General features: G+C 45.6%; 1 protein-coding gene and 1 pseudogene across 1 annotated transcript in view; one reads left to right on the top strand and one right to left on the bottom strand.

Annotated features, from left to right (window-relative positions):
* Nucleotides 1-490: 490 nt before the first annotated feature.
* TMEM255B (transmembrane protein 255B) overlaps nucleotides 491-19,384 on the bottom strand; it is a 109,844-nt gene continuing 90,950 nt past the window's right edge. Inside the window, exons 6-8 of the mRNA XM_012555709.1 lie at nucleotides 16,707-16,866; nucleotides 6,969-7,109; nucleotides 491-658 (exon numbers count right to left, since the gene is read on the bottom strand). Coding sequence (XP_012411163.1) covers nucleotides 491-658; nucleotides 6,969-7,109; nucleotides 16,707-16,866 — 469 coding nt within the window. The remainder of the gene's footprint in view (nucleotides 659-6,968; nucleotides 7,110-16,706; nucleotides 16,867-19,384) is intronic.
* LOC105756288 (multiple coagulation factor deficiency protein 2 pseudogene) lies at nucleotides 11,648-12,267 on the top strand (annotated as a pseudogene).

Here is a 19,384-nt window from a genome sequence, read left to right as displayed (position 1 = left end):
TAACAATTAACTAATAAGAGGATGGTAGGGAAATCAAACAGAGAACACCTGTTTGTTTTTTGTAAATAAGGACAAAAGACTAGAACAGCCTCTTCCAAACGAGGCTCCAGGTTGAAATTGTAAGTGAAATTTGGTGTGTATTTATGAAAAGGGAAGCAGGCCTATACAAAGGAGGTGGTGTCGCCTCTGTGGGAGCAAACATTTCTGGTTGGCAACACCCACCTCTCTTGCCTGCTGCCTTTTACAGGCTGGGAGAGGCGGCAGGGCAGGAAGGGCGCCCGCCCAGGCTAGCATGGGGTCTGTTTCCTTCCTCCTTGCTCTCATCCACGATGCAGTGGACATGACCAGGGAAGGCAGGCACGGACTTCTGCTGGGCTCGCCTGGATTACCTCTAGGCGGTTGGTCAGAAAAGCAGGGTTTCCAGACGTTTTTTGTTTTTTAAACAAATAAAAAAGAAAAAAAAAATTTTTTTCAATCTACCACATCTGTGTCATGGTGCGTAGGGGGGAGGTTTCTCCCCCGGGAGGAAATAAGTTGGTGTATAGAGTGGTGGGGCATTGAGAGGAAGCCCGTAGTTGGAGCTGGATTGAGACGGAGGCTGCGTGTCATCAGATAAAGAGATATCAGTGGAAGACGAGACTGGAAAGTTGCTGGAGGGCTGCAATTAAACAGAAACGGCTTCTTCAGTAAGGAGTCCATGTATGGGGAAGCATGACAACACCCTAAGGGCGAATAATGTCCCTTGAAAGAGCTGACATTGGGCATGGGCTCTCTCCCAGATCCAGCCTCACCCACTTATTCAAAGGACTGAGCTCGGCTGCTAACCAAAATGTTGGCAGTTCAAATCCACCAGCCACTTCTTGGAAACCCTATGGAGCAATTCTACTTTGTCCTATAGGGTCACTGTGAGTCAGAATTGACTCGACAGCAATGGGTTTGGTTTTTGGTTTGGCCCTTCTAAAGGAAATGCTCCATGATCACAAAAAGCATGTCCCCAGAGTAAGGCAGAGCAGAGAGGGACCCCTGCTACTTAGCCTAGCTGGAGCGGGCGAGTCTCCTTTTCACAAACTCTGCTCTTAAAAACCGCATGGCTGCTTGAAACAACGTTTTCAGAGGTGCCCTGGGAAGGGCTTGGCTGAAAGCATGTCTGTTCAACCCCTCAGGCCTCGCTAGCCTGTGAGATTGACGCACATTAGCCTTTGCACTTTCAAGGTGATTGCCTTTTACCAGACTGACACCAGAGTTGGCAGATTAGAACACAGGGCCAGGGCACCCCGTTCCATCTATTCTATGGGACCCAGTCACAGAACAGATCACGGCAACTGGGAGGCCACAGCATCGGTTACTCTCTTGACTGGTGGCAGGCTCTTCTGCACTCATCTAACTCTTCATACTTTAAGGGGGGAAAAAAAACCCCAAGAGCATCAACTATTGTCATCATAACTCAAGGTAAAGTGATTTGGGGGTGAGAAAAATGTTGGAGGGGGACACAGAATTTAAATCTATAACATTTGCAGTCTTTCTCCATCATCCCTTTACCTACCAACGGACCTCTTAAATGATAGCTGCTGTTAGTGTGTTTAAGTCCTGGGGGTCAGAAAAAATCCTACTAGAAATAATATTTAAATAAATAAACAAAACACTCCTTCTGTGAAATAACACAGGATGAGTTCTTTAAATATCACTTCTCTAATCTACCCAGATGTGTGTGTACATTCCTGTCCTCTCTGCCACCCAGGTGTACTCACGGGTCCTCTGAGGTGTCAGCCTGTCTACCCACCTTTCTGAAGACCTCCCCATTAAGGAAGCCAAAGGAGCCAACTGGACCTCATGATTCTGAAAGGAGAATCTCCTCACAGAAAGTCACTGAAGCCAAGAACTCCATCCACTCCTTCAAAGAGGTGATTATAACCACAGTATCATCAGATACAGAGATTATTAGTGGCAGATAAGTAAGTACTTATCAGTATACTGTATACATATAGTTATACATAAGCTTATAAACCCAAAAAAACCAAACCCATTGTTGTTGAGTCAATCCCAACCCATAGCGACCCTATAGGACAGAGTAGAACTGCCCCATAGGGTTTCCAAGGAGCGGCTGGTAGATTCAAACTGCCGACCTTTTGGTTAGCAGTCATATCAGTTAACCGCTGTGCCACCAGAGCTCCACATAAGTATATTATAGTTTATATCCATATAAAACCTTGCTTCCAGATGCAATGGCCCCAAGCTGCCTGCCTTCCTCCTCTGTCTTTCTCTCAAACTCACACCTCTTTCAGATAGCAGGGAGAACAAAACGAACCTTTATTGAACTTACTCTCAGGTCTGCAGGGAGCCTTGCAGGCTCTGAACCCTGCATGAGTCTGCTCTGTTCTGCACCACGTATGAGCAGCCTGGCTAACCACGGAGCTAAACCACCCCAGACAGGCAGGGGCGTCACCCAGGACAACAGTTTCTGCTTAGACAGGTGATCCCCGTTGGAGGAACAAACAAGAAATCTCTTTATTAACAGGACAGGAGCTAAATCTCTGCTTGTAGCCTTATTCGATGCCAGACCCTTCTCTGCATTTCCTGCTGGCACTAGCAGCTAGGAACTGGACGGAGCTCTGGCCAGCAAGAAAGGTGAGTTTCCTTTAAGTTTTTCTGTTGACCGACCACTTAAATGGAGCCCCGGAGATGCAGTGGGTAAGAACTCAGCTGCTAACCAAAAGGTCAGCAGTTCGAATCTACTAGCCACTCCTTGGAAACCCTTTGGGGCAGTTCTACTGTGTCCTATTGGGTCACTATGAGTTGGAATCGACTCAACGGCAGTGGGTTTGGGTTTTTTGGAACCACTTAAAACAAACCCGTCAAACAGCTGTCTCATCCCCTGCTATCTATTCTGTGAGTATAATTTTGCTGCTAATGACTTCGACAGAACACTTACAATATTTCCTTTCCATCTCTGTTGGTTCAGCTGAAGCAGAAGAATTGCTTCTGTTATGCTTTTCCCCCTAAGGAACCACATGAGTCTCATTCGATTTGTCCTTGCTTCTGAAATCTGATTATTAATGTATATGTAATTATACTCTGACATATGTTGGTGATAAAAGCTGATTAAGCCACCGGGACAGGAACTGGGGCCTCCCTTGGGAGGATGGAGAACAGAGCATCTGCTGTTTATGAAAAGCCGAAGGTCCCCAAAGATGGATGGGGAGGGAAGACAGCACGGTGTGAAAATGGATCGGTTCATAAGCATCCTGGACGTCCATGCTTTATTGATGAAAAGTCACCTCCACCACATCCATCCACTCCCACAAGGAGCACATTCTCCCGTCTGCACAGGGCAGGAATGGTTGCCAGCTTCTGCCTGAAACCTAACACTCTGCAAGAGCTTGAAGCAAGAAAGTGAGGGATCAGAAATCAGGATTCAGACTTATCAGACTCTGGCCATTGCTGCTTTCCTCAATGACTGAGATAGGAAGGCAACCACTATGGTTCCCAAGGGGCCCTGATGCTGCAGCTGAACCAGAGCCTCAGAGCCAATGCTTGCTGGCATCCCAGGACAGACTCTCAACATCAGAAGCTACAGCCATGACCAGAGAGAGGTGCCAGCTGGTGACAAAGCCAGCAAAGTTTCTAAGCATCAGACAAGGAAGAAAGGGCCCTGATGGAAATGCCTTTCATTTCCAGTTGAGGAAGTCCAGTCCCAATCATGTACTGGCCCCCAGCATGATGTCACAGTGGACACATCACCATTTCTTCCTAACTTCTTGTTTTCCTATGTGTATCGTGAGAGGTTGCTTAGGCTTCCGGTACTGATGTGGCCAAAGCAAATGTAAATTATGAAACAGGCCCATCAAAACTACGTGTCTGGGACGCGGGTGTGTTTCTCTGTGTCCGTGCCTTTCCAAGCCAGGATGCTTGGTATCGAAGAGGGCCAAACCAGCTAAGGTGAGGCACCACCCAGCAGGGCTAGCATCCCTGGAAACGCAGGTACCCAGAGTGCGGGTCTAATGTTCTATGTTTCCAAACTAATTCACATTTAAGAAGATGAAGGTGGGCTAAGCAGAGACCCCAGCACCCAGAACATGGTCTGAGATGACATGTCTGTCCCACGGCGGGGACCAGGGAAGGAGGACTTCCTGTGGAGGGGATGCAGCTGTAGCTCCATGAGAAGATGAAGGCTCCTGAGCTGTAGTCCTCCTCACCACCTCCTGGCAGGGCTGCCTGTGCCCCAGGAAGGCTCTGCCCTGTGGTCCCCAAGAAATGAGCCTAAACCCCTCAGGGGTGACCACCACTGGTGGTCGCTGGCGGACTCTAATCATGTCCTGGGCTGGGTTGTTGGGGAACAACTCTCCTTTCTGAACCATGCCCTGGTGCAGACAGAGGGTGCTATGAGGGGACCTTGTGTCCCCTGAATACAGGTATCCTCCACAGGGACCAGGGCTTGCTGGACACAAAACAGTACAGCCGACACCCACTCAGGACCTGCTGAGTGAGTGACCTGCTCAGTGAGTGACCGATTGCCCACCGTGGAAGAGGCCACCAATGGCAGAGTCTGCAAGGGGTCACTCCATGGAGACCAGACATGCTCCTGGGGCTCCTAGGTGGGGCTGCTGCTTCAGCTTCTCCTAGTGGGAATTCTGAAAGCCCCCCCAGACACCCAGGGACGACAGTCACCAGCTTCATTTTCAAGGTGCATGGAGGAAACTGAGGCAGAGAGAGAGAAAGGGACTTGCCCCTTTCCACACAGAGATAATGACAAATCCAGGAGGTCTCGTTCCTCTTGACTAAATTCACACCCAGTTGGTTTATCTTTGGCAGAAGGGAAGATGAAGACAGCCTTTCCCAGCCTGCTGATCCCCTCCCCCACATCCTGGACCTCAGAGAGCCCCCACCACACACCTCCTCCAACAACACGTGCTGCTGGGGTCTTGGGGAAGCCGGGTTCCCCACTTTCTCTACATAAAGTCATTGGCATAGAATTCCCTCCCCCTGTCCCTCTCACAGGGTGGCAAACAGAGATGGTTATTGTGTGTTTCTTTAAATCATAAAGACAACTTTCCAGAGAATGAGGAATTCTCAGGACAACTAGCAGCCCTTCCACAGAAAAGAGCTCTTTTGATGATAACTTTCAAATGCAGAGATTAAGTTCATCACAGGAGTCTCTGGGTGGCACAAATTGTTAAACACTCAGCTACTAACCGACAGACTGGTGGCTCGAATCCACTCAGAAGAAAGGCCTTGGAATCTACTTCCAAAAGGTCACAGCCACTGAAAACCCTATGGAGCAGTTCTACTCTGAAACGCATGGGGTCGCCATGAGCTGGAATCAACTCAACAGTAACTGGTGGTGGTTTCAGTTCATCATAGTTTCTGCTCAAACTGGGCAGTGGGTTTAGGTCACAATCTTGGGGAACCTGGCAGACCCTTCTCTGTCCTGGACAGCCCAGAGCTGGTAGGTTTCATAAACCCTCTTCCTAAATAGTCATTTTTTCTAAGTAAGGTCTATTTCCTGTCAGTATAACTCATCTGGCGCTGGCGTCTTTGAGCAAGTAACTCCATAAAAAATTACCTGAATCTGAGCCCCGGTGGCACAGTGGTTAAGAGCTCGGCTGCTAACCAAAAAGTCAGCAGTTCGAATCCACCAGCCGCTCACTGGAAACCCTATGGGGCAGTTCTACTCTGTCCTTTAGGGTCACTATGAGTCAGAATCGATTCGATGGCAACGGGAAGCTCCTCCATTCATCCACAGGCCTGCCTGATTACAGGAACACAATACTTTATATATTTTAATACATGTAAACTGCTTAGAACTAGACTTGGCACATAAAGAGCACTGTATATGCATATGCTGTTGTTATTGCTATTATTATGGGCCAAACAAGCTGTACTAAGTCAATCTGACTATACATAAGTCCTGTCTCCTGCTCCAAAATGAAACCCTAGATGAGTTTATCTACAGCAGTGGTTCTCAACTGCTTTTGCCCCCCCAAGGGACATTTGGCAATGGCTGGAGACGTTTTTGGTTGTCACACACTGAGGGAGGGGGTGCTACTGGCATCTAATTGGTAGAGACCAGAGATGCTGCTCAACATCCTACAACACACAGGACAGTCCCTCATGACAAAGAATCATCCAGTCCAAAATGTCAATAATTTTGAGGTTGAAAAACTCTGATCTAGAATCAATAAGGTGACATTTGATTACCCAGGGTCTACTTCAACCACAGCCATGGATTGAGGCTTCCTAACATATAAAGAAGAAGAAGCCGAAACCACTAATGGAAACAGAAGAAGAACAAAGCAAATGCTACTGTATAAACAATGTCTCTCCTCCTATAATAGTCCCCAAGGCAAACGGGTCAATAGCAATATATTAGTATGAACCATATGAAATTGCTATTTTTGCAGGCAAAAACTGGTTGGACGTTGGCAAATCCATGTAGTACAAAGTATTCAAAACACTTTGCTGTGCTCACAGGGCATTCAGCCACCCAGGCAGCTGGGGTTGAGTCCTCAATCATTCTGACCAGGAAACCACAGCCAAAGTCTGTGGGGACCAGTTCATGGGTTAGCAAAAACTAGAAGCTGGAGGAACACCAATGACTGTATCACCAGGATCACAAAAAGGAAACAACATCTGAAATGCCAATCGGGTCATCAAATGGTCCATGCAATGCTACTCAGGGCCTCAAGAGGAGAACCTATGCTTGGTCGAATAGTCTGGTAGTCACCCGAAACATCTTCCCTCAGATCATCCCCAAACCCTTGCTAGTTAATGCTGGCTCCACCATCTATCAGGTACCTAAACTGGAAGAGAAGGGGCCACAGGACCACTCCCTTATCTTCTTCCAGCCCTAAACCTCCCACTCCTGATCTGACATGCCTCTGGCATGAATGACATGAATGTAAGCATGTCTGGTTTTAGCCAGGTGACACTCATGAGCACTCACTCTGTACCTGAAGCACTGAGCACTGTACCTGAAGAGGTAGAGGATAGGACGAGTATGTCGGGACGGTCGACGATGGGCAGAAACCTGTGTAGGCCAGGATCTGCTGGGCGGGATTGTAGAGGATCTGAGGAGGAGAGGATGAGCCGTAGGCCAGCGAGGATAGTGGGACCTGCCACAGAAGATGGAGATGTGTCAGTCAGCATTGCACAGCTGAGGAAGCATTTGTCTTGCTTTTCGTTCAAAAACTACACCAACACAATGAACCACAGAGCTGGCCTTATAGTCCATCCCTCTGCCTCTGGAAAATTACATCTTCCAGTCACTTAAGAATACTGGTGTCCATCTTTCTATAAAATTCTGCTGATGGAAAGATTCCAGATATTCTTTGAATCAATGGCTCTCCGATTTGAATTAACTACTGTCTTAGTCATCTAGTGCTGCTGTAACAGAAACACCACAAGGGGATGGCTTTGACAAACAAATTTTTTCTCTCACAGTTTAGGAGGCTGGAAGTCTGAATTCAGGGTGTCAGCTCCAGGGGATGGCTTTCTCTCTCTCTGTTAGCTGTGGGGAAAGGTCCTCATCATCAATCTTCCCCTGGTCTAGGAGCTTCTCAGTGCAGGGACCCTTGGTCCAAAGGATGTGCTCCACTCCTGGCTCTTCTTTCTTGGTGGCATGAGGTCCCTCTCCTTTCTGCTTGCTTCTCTCTTTTATATCTCAAAAGAGACTGACTCAAGATACAACTTAATCCTGTAGATTGAGTCCTGCCTCATTAACATAACTGCCTCTAATCCTGCCTCATTAACATCATAGAGGTTAGGGATTACAACACGTAGGATAATCACATCAGATTACAAAATGGCAGGCAAGCACACAATACTGGGAATCATGGCCTTGCCAAGCTGGAACGTATTTTTAGGGGACAAAATTCAATCCATGAAAACTACCTAAAAGCAAGGCTATTTCTTTCATTTTTATTTTTCTATTTATTTGTCCCCAGAGTCCCCGGATGGTGTAAATGGTAAACGGAAACCAGAGATCTTCTGTACAGCTGGAGCCCTAGGGGCTTGGAGCAGAGCAGGGGAAGGTGAGCTAGAAAGAATTAGGAGCCTCGATCAGATTAAGAATACTGGACCAACTAAAGCCTCTCCTTTGTTAAGCAGTGTACACTGTTGCTCGGTTTGAGGAGAATGTCAGGACAGTGCATTCTGCCTCAGGCCAGGACCATAGCTCTGCACTTAAAATGACCTAACAGGGCCTCTTTCTATACTACACCCAACCCTCTCTCCAGCTGGGTGCCCCAGTGAGCACAGGAAGGCTGGAAAAAGAGCTCTCAGGCCTCTGCACCTGGAAAAGGCATCCAGGACCAGTGGTCATTGGTTACCTGCCTCTTTTGGATCGCCCTCATACAACCATGTCTCCACTCCCATCCCACCCTCAAGTCCTATTTTTTGAAGACTTAAAAACAGAAACTCAATTTTTCAAATAAAAGGTCTTTTCTCTGAATTGATGTTACTTGGAGTTTCTGTCCTACAGACTTGTCTCCCTTACCCTGGCCTAGGATCAAGTCATTGGAATGTTGGCCCCTGTGCTTGTCCCAGCTGTGTGACCCTGAGAAAATTCCTCTCTCTAAAAGGAGGCCATTGTACTAAATGCATTTCCTCAAATTTGGCTGCAACGAAAATCACTTGGGGACCCCTTCATAGTCCCCATACCCAGACAAATTGAATCACACCTGTGTGACTGGACCCAGGCACTGGGGTTGTTGAGTACTTTGGAGGAGTGAGAAAGCTGGGGCGGTGACCACGAGGTCTGGTGCAAGGCGGAGAAGGGGCATGCAAGGCAAGATGCCAAGTGAAGACTGGTAACTCAGGAGCAGGAAACCAAGAGGCAGAGGGGTTGGGAGTTAACCCTCCAAGAAGTCCAGGAGGCGTGGGAAGTAAGCAGTACTGGGTTTCTCACCATACACAGAGGGGAACAGCAGGTGGCAGAGGCCTTCCAAACACCAAGTGAGCACAAAGATCGTAACAGTAGCTGTGGTGTTTGGAGCACCCACCACGTGCAGGCATGTTCCAAGTGCCTTCCCAGTCCTAGCTCATCCCATCCTCATAACCACCCTATGAGAAAGCACTATGATGATTACTACCATTTGTTGCAAATGGTTAACATGCTCGGCTGCTAACCAAAAGGTTGGAGGTTCGAATCCACCCAAAGGCACATCGGAAGAAAGGCTTGGCATCTACTTTTGAAAAATCAGCCATTGAATACCCTATGGAGCACAGTTCTACTCTGGAATACATGGGGTGTCATGAGTCGGAGTTGACTTGATGGCAACTGGTGCTTGCTTCTTTGTTTTTTATAGTTGCAGAAACTGAGGAATGATGTAGTTAAGTAATTTGCCCAACACCACATTGCTAGTGACTGGCTTGGGACAAATATGAACCTCTGCAGTCTGGTTCCAGAGCACCAGTTCTCAAGGGATCTGAAATGTTAACATAAAGGTATAAAACAATGTTCTAAACAGAATGATGGAGAAGCTATACAGAGAAACAGGAAACTCCCCAAGAGCATGAGAGGAGGTTTCTCACAGGGAACGTTCTGCTTACAGGGCTCGGAAGGGAAAGGTGGAAAAGGAAAGACAACGAGTGATTCCAGGCAGCGGGAAGCTTACATCTTCTTTGGGGAATGGTACGTAGTTCTGCGCTCAAAGCTCGCAGAGCATGTTGGGAACTGATAGGAGATGATGCTGGGAAGATGGGCTGAGCCCAGACAATGAAAGGTCTTGGATATTGAACAAGAGAGACTGGGAAGTCACCAAAGCAGTCTCAGCTGGGGAGGGACATGATCAGATTTGCCTTTCAGAATGTCTCCCTTGGCAGCCTTGAGGACTATCCTGAAACCAGTCAGGAGGCAGAGGAGGAGGCAGGATGAAGAAGGCCTAAATGGGGGCAGTGACACTCAGGATATGGAGGTGAGAGTGAGTGGACAGAAAGCTAAGAAATATCAAGGGGATTGAATCAACAATACTTGGTGCCTCAAGGAAAATATCAGCCCAAGAGACAAAAGGGTCACATAAACCAGAGACTCCGTCAGCCTGAGACCAGAAGAACTAGATGGTGCCCGGCTACCATCAATGACCGCTTTGACAGGGAACACAACAGAGAGTCCCTGACAGCAGGAGAAAAGTGTGGAGCAGAACTCAAATTCATGTAAAAATACCAGACTCAATGGTCTGACTGAGACTGAAGGAGCCCCCAAAGTCATGCCCCTGTATGCTCTGTTAACCCAGAATAAAACCATTCCTGAAGCCCACCCTCAGACAAAGATTAGACTGGACTACAAAACATAAAATAATCCTCATGAAGAGTATGCTTCTTAGTTCAAGCAGATATTCGAGACCAAATGGGTGGCTTCTGTCTGGAGGCAGGATAAGAAGGCAGGAAGAGACAGGAACTGACTGAATGGACCCAAGAAACCCGGGTGGAAAGGGGGAGTGTGCCGTCACATTATAGGGATTGCAATTAATGTCACATAACAATATGTGTATAAATTTTTGTATGAGAAATTAACTTGAGCTGTAAACTTCCACCTAAAGCACAATTAAAAAAATATAATACTTGGTCCCTGCTCCTAATGAGATGTGTGGGGAGAAGGATGGAGGATGACTCTGAATTTTTCTGGGCCAGGTGACATTCCTTCTGGGCGATCAGTCTTGGAGCCTGTTTCCCTTATCTGAGCATCCCTCCCAAGAGCATCAGGGAGGAAAGGAGCACCTGCTCAGCCAGCCAAAGCCACCAAACCAACCCTGTCGGTCACTGAGGTAACAGCTGGATGTCCCAGCCAAAGCCCTCTCATCCCCCATGTATCCTCATCCCCTCTGGTGGCCTCAGCCACTGCCTACATACTCATACCTGCATCCACATCTGCAGGGCCCACCTCTCTTCTCAGCTCCAGACACCTATGTCCAAGTACAGACTAGCAATTCCTGCTAGCATCTCAAACCCAATTTACCAGTCCTTTAAACCCGTTTCTTTCCTGTCTGCATGAATAGCTTGCTACCACCCAGTCTGCCATGCGGGAGCAAAACATTTTGATATATGGTAAGGCAGCATCACTCTAGCAGACTGATGATCACCTCCGGAGTGGACGCTGGGGAGGTCTAGTTGCTCCCCGTCTTCTCAATCACATGAGTATATGCATCTCCCTTTGTTTTTCCTCTGAGGACCTCAGCTTGTCCAGCCATCTTACCTCCTCAGCCTGGGCTGAATGAGGCTCCCCTGCTATGAGGGATTGTGAGGAGACCTCACTGGGGACATAACTGTCCGTCTACATTTCTCAGGACCTGGAGACTCAATACAGTTCCTTTTCACACCCAGAACTATTACATAATCTCATGGGCACGGGCATGACACTAAGTTTCAAACAACCATGTCTGTGTAACTGCCTGTTACCAACCAGTTGCCACTGAGTCAACTCCAACTCACAGCGACCCCATGTGCGTCCCAGTACAACTGTGCTCCACAGGGTTTTCAATGGCTGGTTTTCCGGAAGTAGACTGCCAGGCTTTTCTTCCAAGGAGACTCTGGGTGGCCTCAAACTGCCAAGCTTCTGGTTACTGTTTATACCACCCAGGGACTCCTGTGTGTCTACTACCAACATACATAAACTCCACTGAGTCAACACAACCTCTAGGAGACCCTTGTCCAGACCCTGGTAAGGGACTACTTTAGTCCAGTCATTCATCTCTGCATCTCAAGCATACTAAATGCCTTTCTTGTGGTTCCGGGACGAGGGCTGGTGAGGCTCATCCTGGAAGGCTTCATGTCTGGTGGGTAAGCTGTTTGGCCACAAGGGATTGTGAGGGTACTAGTGACCAAGAGATCCCTGCAGCTGCTCAGAACTCTGTTCCTGTGCAGCCTGCTCTGGGTCTTTTGCATCCCAGGCATCAGGGCTAAGGAGCTTGGAGTCAGCTTCTCACATGTTGGTAATGTGGTCCTGGATAAGAACACAGTGCACAACCAAGAGCATATCATGGCGCATCTAGAAGGTGACATCAACAAGCCAGAGGCAGAGATGTCCCCATAAGAACTGCAGCTCCATTATTTCAAAATGCACGATTATGATGGTAATAATTTGCTTGATGGCTTTCAACTCTCCATGATCACTCATGGCCACAAGGAGGAAGGGATTGAGCGCGCACCACAGATGAACGGATTAGCTTAGGAGATGGTGTTTTGACAGACGATGGTAAGGACAGCGATGGATACACTGACTATGCTGAATTTGCAAAATCACTATGCAAATGTGACTCGTTATATTGTGATTGAACACTCTCCGTACTGCAAAATGACTCATTTCCAAGTACTGCTGTAGTATTTTGGTAAAAACCTGTAGGCATTTGTTATACTAAGGTGAGAAAGAAAAATCAAGAGAAATAAAAGGGAAGAAAAATGGGACATTTCATAGTCCCTAAATAGGGTTAAGAGTTGCTATGAGTCAGAATTGACTTGACGGCAGTGGATTTGGGTTTTTTTGGGTTTAAATACTGCTAACCCTCTTATTGATGGTACAGTGGTTAAGAGCTTGGCTGCTAACCAAAAGGTCGGCAGTTCAAATCCATCAGCCACTCCTTGGAAACCTTATGAGGCAATTCTACTCTGTCCTATAGGGTTGGTATGAATCAGAATCAACTCAACAGCAAGGAGGTTTTTTTTTTGTTGTTGTTTAAACCTCTTATTGGATAAGGGCTGACTAAAGAATCTTTTTAAAGAACATTGGTTTTGACTGTAGGATACTGCTAATCTCTTAGTTTTAATTCATGCTCCCTGAAAAGTAAGATGGCAAGCTTTGCCAAGTGGACACATGTTTCAGTTAATAGTGAAGGAATGGAGTGGATGCCAGATGTTTCTCCTGGTGGGTCCTGTCTCTTCAGGTAAATGTGGTCAGTATTCTGTAAAGGTCCTCTGGCCTAAATAATTACTTGCTCTGGGCAAGCGAATATTTATGAGGCTATTTCAAAGCTACAGCATAAGAAGAAGGTCAAGTGTTGAGTTCTGCTGGCCACACAGACCAGGATGCTGTATCCTCTGGCATTTTGGAAATGATACACCACTGACCTAAGTGATTGACCTTTTTCAGTTTTTCAGTACTTTATAAAACTACCACCACTTCCTTACACTTTATGTGTTCAGCGTGAGAGAGACCTTGAATTTAGAAGTGTTCTCTGCTCCAATCAATAGCAAACGTTTTCACTTTCTTAATATTTGTATTTAACCCTGGTTTCTAGGGTCTCGCGTTTGCAGTTTAGAAACTATTAGGAATGTAAAGACTTACCCCTTCTGCTTGATACGTTGGGGGCAAAACTATTAGCTGGTCTAGCCTAGGTGAGAAGTGAAAAGATCATCCACCAAGCACAATGATTAGCCTAATACAAGGTTCTATTTTAGGAGGAATGTTGTTTAAATGACCTCTTTTAGTCTGAATACACAAATTCTTTCAGAACAGGAAAGATTAGGAAAAGATGCCAAAAACTCTTACAATGTGAATCTCAATGGTAGTTGAAAATAGAAGCAGGAGATTGTAACTTAGTTTATTGGATGTGATGGACATGTAATAGAAAACTTGAAATGATGATTACATGGGGAAAAGAACTGCATAAAATTTGTTGTAAGATGAAGAGAGACTTCTTTTCTTTACTAAAGTATTCTCAAAAGAATTCTTATATGTATTTGTAAAAATGGTTTCCTGTGTCAAGTATCTGTGCAATCAGAGCTGAACTGTAAACTATTCTTATAATAACTAGTAATTTTGAAAGATTTATATAATGTATTCTGGATACACGACCAATAAAATGGGTGGGGGGGTGGGGGGAAAGCCTTTCTTGCACCTTGTCTAATTAAAGGCAATTTTGTGATATAGCCCATAGTAAGCTTTTACATTCTAAAAAAGGACACATAAAGCTTTGTAGTAGCTAATGAAGTACCTTTGTTCCTTAAATTAATTTTTAAATTATAAGATATATTAAACTTATAAGAGTATGTACATGGTCATCTCCCTTACTCCCTACAACACCCCTGAGCTTTGGATTTGAAAAAGAAAAATGTCCAAACTTGAGTTTCAACAGAATTTTATAGTCTAGTGTGATTAGTGGGACGTCCTTACCATTCCTGATAAAATGCTCCAGCAATTTTAATTTATACTTTAATGAGCTCAAGAACCCCTTCTAGAAAATCCACCTGGCTGACTATCATCCTTGGGAACAGCCTCAAAACCTTTACCCAGTCTTGCAAGGACCTTTACCCAGTCTTGCAAGGACTCTAGAGCTCTTTAACCAGACATTCATTTCTTTGTATCCAATTTAACAATCTAACCACACTTTTCTCCTAGAAAATCTACCATGAGAGAAAACTTTGAATTGGCTGAAGCAGACAGCAGCCCCTACACTGAGGACTATCACAAAAATTGCCCTGTGAGATCGTTTGTATATCCTTGGCCTTCCTGATCCAAGAGGGCTGCTACAACTACTTGGCAAGTTTTGCTAAAGGCATTGGTGATCAGGCTAACTCTCATTCAAGGTGTGATAACTATTTTAAGGGATGCTTGTCTTGTATTTTAAGTGTTCAGCTGCTAACTGAAAGATTGGAAGTTCGAGCCCACCCAGAGACGCCTTGGAAGGAAGGCCTCGTCATCTACTTCCAAAAGATCAGCCATTGAAAACTCTATGGAGCACAGTTCTACTCTGACACACGTGGGGTTGCGTGAGTCCCGGTCAATTCAACGGCAACTCGTTGTCTTGTATTAGCTTAAAGACATCTTGAAATCCAAGGTCAGAGCTTGGAGACTTTGCACCCCTGGAGAGATGAGCCTGGAGAAGGGGTTTGATTACTTGGGGACATCAGGAACCCACACAGCATCACTGTCTTAGTCTGGAAATATGAAACCTTCCAAAAAAATGTGAGATCGAGTAACAGATGTCATGAGGAGTCCATGGCTAAGTTACTAAAAATGATCAATGACTAAAGTCTCTAGAACAGCTGGGGTGGGCAAGAAATCATTCAAAAAGTATCTTGGCTGGGGGATGTTATTTTTTGTTTTGCTCGCAGAGTATTTGTTTACATATATATCTGCATTGACCTTTTAGTTAAAATTGTCAAACTGGTTTGGTGGTTCCCTGCATGGCTGCTGTGTTGTAAGTTTTTATTTTTACTCCTTTGTGTTTGTGGCTGGTGAGATTTTTTGGGAGGGGCTTCCTTTAACAAGGAGTCCTGGTGGCACAGTGGAGTGGTTAAGCGATCAGCCACTAACCGAAGATGAGTGGTTCGAACCCACCAGCTGCTCCACAAGAGAAAGATGTGGCAGTCTGAATCCATAAAGATTTATAGCCTTGGAAACCCTATGTAGCAGTTCTACTCTGTTCTGTAGGGTCACTATGAGCTGTAGTTGACTTGACAGCAACGGGTTGGGTTTTGGGTTTTGGTCTTTTAAACATCTTGTGGTTCATTTGTTTATAGCACCTCTAAAAATTAAAGATAACTTGTTGCAGGAGTTTGCTATTTGTGTTCACTAAGAGACTATCTAGTTCAAAATAAACAGATCCCCCATGAGAGGACAGAAGAAGGGAGGATCTGCCCAGCTCAGTCACAAGAATGAGCTATTTTCCTGTGAAAGAGAAAAGATGTGAGGAGAGGCTTAGCTTAAATAGGCTTAAAGAGATAAAACCCACAGTGCACTTTCCCTCCCTAGGGAAGACCCAATGCTGACCAAGTTCTTAAGGCATCAAGCCCCAAACCACCCACTCTCCACTGTTTCTCAACCCTGGCTGTGCATCAAAATCACCTCTACAGTTTGTGAAAATACAGATCCCAAACTCTACTCTAAACTGGAAACCCCAGGTGGTGCTTGTTTAATTCCACAAGTGATTCTGATATACAGTCAGGGCTGGGAAATGGTGGCAAGACCAATGGATTTACAGTCTAGACTTCTGCATTCCGGTACTGGTTCTCCTTCTTTACAGTTGAGCTTCTGTTTCGTAAATGGGGATAATATAATACCTATCTCATAAGACATTGGTAATTTAGTGGTACAATTCTTGCCTCTCATGTGGGAGAATCTGGGTTCGATTCCCAGCTAATGCACCTCATGCACTGCCCCCACCCATCTAGCAGTGGAAGCCTTCATGTTATATGATGCTAAACAGGTTTTAGTATAGCTTCCAGATTAAGATAGACTAGGAAGAAAGGCCTGGTGATCGACTTCCATAAGTCAACCAATGAAAACCCTATGGATCACAGCAGTTAATCTGCAACGGATCATGGGGATGCTGCAGGCGGGGACAGCATTTTGTTCAGTGGTGTATGAGGTTACTGTGAGTCAGGGGCTGACTCGCTGGCAACTAACAGTAACAACACCTTATAGGGTAGTTAAACTCATCGCTGTCCAGTCAATTCCAACTCATAGCACCTTACAGGACACAGCAGAACTGCCCCATAGGGTTTTCAAGAAGCGGCTGGTGGATTCAAACTGCTGAATAGTTGTAAAGTGCTTAAAACAGGCCCTGCCTCCATAGTAAATAATCAGCAAATAATATATCACTAATAGTATCTATGAGCCTCAATTTCCTTACTTGTAAAATGAGGCTGCTAAGACCTGCCTTGACGAACTCACAGAGAAAATGGACTTCAAAGCCCCTTGTCCATTGTCAAGTGTGCTAGAAATGACAGTGTTGTTATTACTTAATATAGCGAAGACAAAGAGTCCTTCAACTCACCATATCCTTGAAGGCCCCCAGTATCGCTGCTGTGATGATGCCTAAGAACAAGCCAATGATGTTCAGCACCGTCGATGTCCACAGCAGCCGGTACAGGTGGATCACGTCCTGACAGCCACTCACACCAACGAACTCATAGTAACTTGTAGAGTGCTCTGCGCTACATATGGTGAAGGAAAATAACACCTTTACCATAGATGAATTGTGTCCCCCCAAAAGAAATGTTGAAGTCCTGATCCCGGTACCTGCAAATATGAGCCTGTTCAAAAATGGGTTTCTTTATGTTAATGAGGTCATATCAGGAGTGGGTAAGTCCTAAACCTAATCCCTTCTGTTGAGTGTCTTACAAAAAGAGCAGAATAAGACACAGACACATACAGGGGGAAGACAGACACCATGTGAGAAATGATCTACAAGCCAAGGAACACCACGGAACACTCGGGGCTACCGACAAGAAAGGATGCTGCCCTAGAGCTGATGCCCTAAATTTGATCTTCTAACTTCTAAAACTTCAAGACAAAAAAATTCTGTTCTTGAAAGCCATCCACTTGGTGATATTTTTGTTACAGCAGCACTAGGTAACTAAGACAATAACCCTTACATATTTTAAAGCTGTGATTAGATAACCTTACTACCAATAGAGAGCTGAAGAGGTGAAGAATGGAGCGTTAGAATCATATAAAACTTATACTGCAGGGACCAGTTTCTCTGAATCCAGAGAAGCTGCATGTCATCGTCCTGCAAAGGGTCCCTCAAATGGCCGTCTTGGTTATGCAAAGGCAGGGTATCAGGCAACCTTGGTGAGTCAGGCTGGCTGCATTCCCTGAGACCACTAGCAGGCAAAGGAGACCAGAGCCTCCGAGAAGGAAGGAACCACACCCCAGTACACATCCCTCCTCCCCTGAAAGTCAGGGAAACTGGCACACATCAGGCCCATGGCAAAAAAAATTCAAAGAGGTCCCTGACGTTAAATCACCTTGAGGACAGTGATGTTGGGGTGAGATCTCGGAGCAGGCAAGACATAAAAGCTGATATCTGAAGCTCATTTCAGCCCTGCCATCTGCAGGTGTCAAAGAGTAACAACTCATACTCTTGTTAAAAGCAAAGAGATTTATTGAAAATAAAGAAGCAGCTAGAGCCAGAGAGATACTGAATCTCATAAAGTGAATTCTAGCACTCTGGAGTGGGAAGCTGCAGAAACGTATTTAAAGGGTGAGAACAAAGAACTTTAGGTACCTTGTTTTGATTGGAAGTTACAAACTTAAATCACTATAAGATGGGCTTACCAGAACGGGGGCTTGAGGGGGATTGGTTTAAGGTACCTGTGTGTCTTTCTAAGATTGGTTACAGTATGATAATTGCAAGAGTAGGGGACATAATGCAGGATGTTACAAGTTAATTACAGGATATTTCTTTCTGAGAATACAATGTTAAAAATAATTTAAGATAGCACAGTTCCTGGGGACATCTTGCACAGGAAGTTGTTGATAGTAGCCTGCATTAAGACCCCCTGAGAATGCGCTCATACATGCTTCCTCAATCAACTAGAAAGAATAAACATTTCCTTAGTTAAAGAATTAAGTTTGTGTAGAGGCTACTGGTTGCTAGGACAAAAGCAGAACTTTTAGAGTGTTTGAGGATTAGAAATAACAGTTAAGTCAACCACCCCTCACTATGCCAAAAGCCTCAGTTTTGGGACTTTCATACACAGGGAACAATGGTTGGGCATGGAAGTGTGAAACCAGAGGGAGCCAAGTGTGGGACACCCATGGCCCTCGAGGTCTACAACTATTCTCCCTCAAAAGAACATGGTGGTCTGTGCAGGGTCTGGAGCAGCAAAGCATGGTGGCAAATGGACCTGCAGGCCCATGGGCCATGAGGACCCACATTTCCAGGGGCCCTGAGGGACACAGAGACATCCCAGAGGTCCAGTCGGTGATTCACACACATACTGCTCCTCTGATTTTGGGGTGGAAATAGGATAGAACCCTCCTCTTTTGTGGGGGAGAGATACAGCTTAAGCCCCCAGAGTTTCCAACAATTCTGAGGCAGGGGACTCCAAGAAGTAAATATGAACCTTCTTGCTGATATTATTATACTACATGACTCGTCTGTCCAAGCTATTAATACAACATTCAAAAGATAACTGACCATAATTTTATCTCGAGTGTCTAGAACCAGTCATCTTGGTTACATTTACAACAAAGGTAGCAAGACCAATTAACTTCTCTTTGGTTAAATACTTTCTGAGTGCCTACCACATGCCAAGCATTGGGCTTATGATGGTGAATGCAAGCATCATAGTCTCTACCTTCCTGAAGCATATAGTTTAATGCAGCATGGCTCAGACGAAAGTTATGTGTTAAATGGCACAACAAGATGTGGCCTGGGTGCTGAAGAAGCAGACAAGAGCTGTGAGCTGTGGTCAACCACTCGAGAAAGCCATTTTCTCCTTGAGATTGCTCTTGCACCTAGAATTAATCACCTGGTTTTCTCTTCTGCTCACTACACTGCATCCATCACATTTAGTGCTAGCTGAAGGGTTAGGTTTGACTTCTAGAGTTGGGTAGAGGGGCTCAAAATAGCAAGGTGAGTGAGCTGAGTGGAAGAGAACACTGTAGGAGAACAGGTCCCCGGCCCAGATAAACCAGCTGCCCTCGAGAATCAAGAAAACACAG

The sequence above is a fragment of the Trichechus manatus genome, unplaced genomic scaffold, assembly GCF_000243295.1.
Source record: "Trichechus manatus latirostris isolate Lorelei unplaced genomic scaffold, TriManLat1.0 scaffold00004, whole genome shotgun sequence".
In the NCBI taxonomy this organism is placed as follows: Eukaryota; Metazoa; Chordata; class Mammalia; order Sirenia; family Trichechidae; genus Trichechus; species Trichechus manatus.
Note: the sequence above shows the minus strand (reverse complement) of the source record. Positions and strands in the feature narration are given on the sequence as shown.